Source organism: Blastomyces dermatitidis, assembly GCF_000003525.1.
Source record: "Blastomyces dermatitidis ER-3 genomic scaffold supercont1.2, whole genome shotgun sequence".
Lineage (NCBI taxonomy): Eukaryota > Fungi > Ascomycota > Eurotiomycetes > Onygenales > Ajellomycetaceae > Blastomyces > Blastomyces dermatitidis.
In genome coordinates, this window is record NW_025544775.1 from 4373012 (window position 1) to 4378694 (window position 5683).

General features: G+C 34.8%; 1 protein-coding gene across 1 annotated transcript; it reads right to left on the reverse strand.

Moving 5' to 3' along the window:
- Positions 1-4984: 4984 nt before the first annotated feature.
- BDCG_16458 (uncharacterized protein) lies at positions 4985-5236 on the reverse strand (the record flags this gene model as incomplete). The annotated part of the gene is made up of 1 exon (XM_045425689.1): positions 4985-5236. The coding sequence occupies one exon, from the start codon at positions 5234-5236 to the stop codon at positions 4985-4987; it is 252 nt and encodes an 83-aa protein (XP_045279810.1).
- Between the last annotated feature and the right edge of the window lie 447 nt (positions 5237-5683).

Here is a 5683-nt window from a genome sequence, read left to right on the forward strand (position 1 = left end):
AGTCACTACTCTTACACAATCTCTATATAATACAGTGTTCAGTGACTAGGTTCAGCAGCTTTCATCTTTGTAATTCTGTCTCATGTATTATACTGTCTCTCTTCACCTGCTCAGATCACTACAGTGAACAGCTCATTGAAACTAATCTCATCTGATCTCTGAGCATTCTCAGAGATTGAGATGGCTTGATTTCATGCATTCATGAATATTTCAGATAGTTCATTCTCTGTGATCTCTGTAATTGAACTGGTGTAGACAGTTAAATTCAACTCTGAATTTCTTTTTCTTCTGTGATCTGACTTATGTATAAGTCTGCTACTCTGAGACCACTCTTTACTGTGTTACACTCACTATCTGCAGTGTGTTATCATACAACTGACTACAGTCTCATTACTTATTAAAGTGTGATGTTTATCTGATTTCTTCATTGCTTCTCATTCTTTTCTTGTAATCATGAAAAGATCAGAATAAGTGAGATCATCTGATTTGTAAGTGTCTATGATTTCTCTTACTTCATGAGACTTTTCAATTATAAGTCTCTTCTTTTTTAACACTGATAATAGTGCTGTGAATGATTATAATTCACTCAGGTCTTGCATCTTTGCTTTCATAAGTTGTGAATTATTGATTAAGTTGTGTAAGACTCATCTCTCTGGTTCTTTCAATGCATACATTCTCAGAGAATGTGATTTGAGTATCTTATATGATTCAAATCATCTAGATTGAAACTTCTCAGAACTCTCATTACATACAAGAACTCACATTCTCATCTTGAGACTTGATTTCTTAACAAGTGAGTCTTGTATTCTTTTCAATTGAATTGCTTGATTCAGGAGTAACTCATTAGCTTTTGCATGTGCATGGCTGATCTCTTTCAATCTTGATTCTGCATCTGTGACTATTGCATCTGTAACTGCTGTTTCTGCTGTATTCACAACTGCTCTCTTCTTCATCTTTTCTGAAGCATTCTTCAGAATGCGCAGATGCAATCCATACAACAGATAGAATGATGAACACTTGAAGACTGCATGCTGTTGAATCTGTGTGATTAATAGCACCTGTCTGAGATATTCATTTCATAGTCTTGTAGGCTTATTCACTAGATATTTTATCAGCATGTTGCTCAAGATTTCATTCAAGTGTTTCATCTTCTCATTTGTCTGCAGATGATATGATGTTGTTCTACAATGTCTTGTCTGTAACTGGCTCATGAAATGCCTCACTGCTTCTTCTACAAGGTTCACATCATTATCAGTTAGAATCTCATGTGGCATTTCATAGTTGACATAGATCTCATTATATAGAAACTTTGTCATCACCTTCTCTATCATCTCTGAAACTGCTTTTGCAACTGGGCAGTCAGTAGTGTAATCAATAGCAGTGATTATTCATCAATTTTCATTTGACATTTGCAGCAATATGTCTATGAGGTTCATTTCTCATCATTCAAATGATTGTATCATACACTTCACCTGATGTTACACTTTCTCATATTCTAATCCTTTCTTAGATTCTTTCATGGCCTGGCAATTCAGGCACTTGTGAGCATACACCTGAATGTTCTCAGCCATGCTTAGTCAGTATGCTCTTGATTCAAGTAATCTCATGAGTTCAGGGCTTTCTAAGTGACTGAATTTCTTGTGCATGTGAGCTATCAAGTTGTGTCTAAATGAAGATTCTAGATAGAGAGCTTCTGTGTATTCTAGATTGTGGTAAAGCATAACATCATTTTCATTTCTCAATTTCTTCAGTTTGAAGTTCAGAAGCATCTCTTCTACTACTCTTATGAGACACTTGTCATCTGACACCTTGTCATTCTTCAAGTGAGAGATTATGGCATTCACTCATTCTGATTCCTTGCATTCTCTCAGCATGTTTAATGCGAATGTCTCTTGTACCTGGTTCACAGAACTCTTACTCATGAAATCAGGTCTGTGACTGATTGTGTCAGGCATCACAGTGTTCAATTTCTTTCAGTATTTGATATGAAGATTATATACTTAAAACTCTGAGATTCAACATGCTAAGTATTTGAAAGGTTTTATTGTTAATTATAGATAGACAAGGCTTTTGTGATCTGTGATCACTGTTATTGTATGCCTGTTGTTGATATATCTATCCCACAATGTCAGCGTGTGCTTGATTGCTAGCAATTCCTTTTCATACACTGGGTAATTGAGCTCAGCACCTGATAGTTTCCTATCATTGTATATCACTGAGTGCAGCTTGCTGTTCTTACCTATCTGTAGAAGAGCATCTCTGATAGCTCATTCAGATGTATTCATCTCAATGTAGAAAGGTTTATTACAATCTGATTAAATAAGCACTGAGAATGTTGTTACACATTCTCTCAGTGTGAGAAAAGCCTCTTCACATGCAGTATTTCAGATGATTGAACAAAACTTCTTCTTTCACAGATTTGCATTCATTTCTCTTAAGAGATCTGAGAGTGATGCAGATATTTGTGTGAAATTCTTGATGAACCTGCAGTAATATGAGGTCAACTCAAGAAACTGTTGTACATGATGTACATTTCTCAGTCACAGTCAATTTGCTATGACATTCAATTTCTTCAGAATGAGGTGTATACAGTCATCACTCACTACATATCTCATAAACTTCAACTCTTTCATTTCAAACACATACTTGATTGATTTGATATAGAGCTTATACTCTGTCAGAGTTGTAAGCACTTCATCAAGATGCTTCAGATATTCATCATATAAGTTTGAAAAGACTAGAATATCATTGAGATATACAAGGCATGAGGTTTCATTCTATTTATGAAGAATTATATTCATTATCATTTGAAAGATGACAGACACATTTGTCAGACTGAATGACATTGCTAGGAATTCGAACTTTCTTCATTACATATTAAATGCAGTTCACAGAACTGATAGTTCATCTATACAGATCTGTCAGTATTCTGAGAGAAGATCAATCTTTGATAGATATCAGGCATTTCTGACTGTATTCAACTGTTGTTGAATCTGTGACAGTGAATATTCATTCTTGATTGTAAGCTTGTTAAGTGCTTAATAATTAATACACATTCATCACTCTTCATCTGCCTTTTTCATGAATAGAACTGGAAAGTCTCACACACTTGATGAGAATCATATGAGATCACATTCTAGAAGGTCAATGATCTGATACTTCTGTTCTTCAAGGTGTGTTTGTGACAGAAGGTACATGTTCTGATTGACTGGTTTTGCATTCTCTGTGTCAATCTCATGTACAAATTCTTATTTCAGTGACAATTCTGATGAAAGGTCTATTCAGAAGATCTTTCTATACTTCTTCAGAAGCTTCTTTATACACTTGTCCTTTCATATATTCTTTATCTTGATTTCCTCTGCTTCTGAGTTCTGTATGATATACAGAATGCTTTCAGATGAGATCTTGTAAATCATTCTCTTTACTTGTTAATGTGTAAGCAGATTTAACTCTTCTATATCAGAGATATGAAATGTCCTTCTCATATCAGTTGATAGAATTGTATGAACCATTTTCTTCCTATCAGTCAACTGTATATGACATGTACATCATTGAATCTGCAGATTGAACCTTTGAAATCAATTGAGTCTGAGAATAAGATTATATTTCACATTCTGCAGCTCTCATGCTCAAATATAGCAAGATCATTCTCTGAAGTGTAAGAGAACTCTTACTCTTACAGATGATATCAAATATCAGTTATCAGATAATCTTATATATCAGAGATTCTTCACTCAGCAAACCTCTTTCAATCTTCAGATTATATGATTATTAATATATTGTGTAAAAGCTTCTGTATTCACTAACACTTTTACAGCCATCTCTCAATTCTTATTCAAGTGCTCTCTATATATTAACATTTCAGGTCTCAAGGCATTGAGATGAGTGTTCACTTCATCATTCTCATCTGCACCTCATTCAGAAGCCTGCTTCTTCTTTGTATTTACAGAATTCAGAGAATCATCTAATACAGACATCTCTTTCACTTTGAAGACTTTCTATAGAATATCAGTGAGTGTCTTCAAGCTTACTGATTCTGCTAGTTTTTTGACTCTCTTGCTTCTCTTGACTGTACACACTGAGTGCAATCTTTTGCATCATGATTTTGACATCTGCAGTTGAAGCAAGCTCAATGCTTATAATATCAAGATTTTCACTCAGAGAATCTCTTTTTCAGGGGATTCAGCACTTTAATGATGATATTCAGATCTAGATTCATTATGTCCAGATGTGTGACTTGTGTTATAGAAGTCTGATTACCTGTTCTCTGCTGAGACATACTCAATTGCAGTATTTTCTATTACAATTGACTCACTTGTTTCTGTATAATGAGAATATTATATACATTCTTCACTGTGTCTGGCTATGAGGTTAAGCATTTTCATTCTGCTCTCAACTCAGGTATAAGATCATGAATGAAGATCTGTAAACAGAAAGATGTTGAAAGCTCTTCATTTAACATGAGATAGTGTAAACTGAAGTGTGTGAAGTATGATGTAAGATCACTCACTTATCTACACTCAGTGAAGTGTTTGTAACACTTATCTCATGCATTCACTTTCTCAAAGTTATGCAAGATTCATTTGAAAAACTCATTTCATATTTGTGAGAATGAATATCACTTCAGATCTGTGAGATTCATCTTTTCATCAGTCATTCATAATGACTTCACTTTTCCGCGTAGAAACACAGCAGATCTTAAGACTTGTTAAAATTTCATTGACTGTCTGTCTGTGAGTTCACATTCAATCTGATAATATGATTGCATCTGACTTAGCCAGCTGATTACAGCATCATTTTTTCAGTCATTATTGAAGCTTGATGACTCTGACAGATCTCTCAGCTTGATGTATTTCATGCTCAGATTCTCATCCTGTGCAGCAGTCTCTGATGATGTGTACACTTCTGAAGAGGTTGTGAATGATTATAATGAGATCTTCAGGTTCAGTGTAGTCATCTATCTGTGTAAACATTTGATCTTCTACTACAGGTCTAAGATCTGATTTTCTCTATTCTTATTGATGATGGTGATTGCATCAGTGAAGCTCTTCATAGTGAATGCTTGATTCACAGCAAATGCCAATTGTTGTTTGGCTTCCGCCTCAGCCTGCCACTGTGTATACAAGACCTCAATCTCATTTAGAATCCTCATACACATACAGAGCTTCAATTCCAGTTTGATGATCTCAGCTGCTTTTCTTACTACTTCAAGTAAACCCTCTGAGAGGTTCTGCATATCTTTCAGTTCAGATAGCAGAGAAGAGTGTTGTTCATATTAACTAGAGAAGATATTCATTTCAGTGATTTCTAATTGATTGTATGATGTCTATTATTATATTGCTATATCACTGTATGATTTCTGTTATTATCATACAACTTCAGTGATAGTCACTCTCTCTTTTTATTCTTCTTTTGAGTAGAGAGCAGACTTCTTTGAATCTGATTCACTGCTCTCATTCTCTTTCTCACATCTTATCTATTCACATCTCATATGTGACATTCATCTGAGCATGAAGTTTTCTCTCAATAAGTGAAGCAGTATCAATCAGATGCTTTTCTACTCACTGCTCTTTGTACACTATCTTTTGAGATGTTCTAGGACCACACTGGCATAATAACTATGAATCACTTTGTAGGCAGAATTATCATGCCCTGGAGAAGCCTGCACTTCTCACCAGTTTTT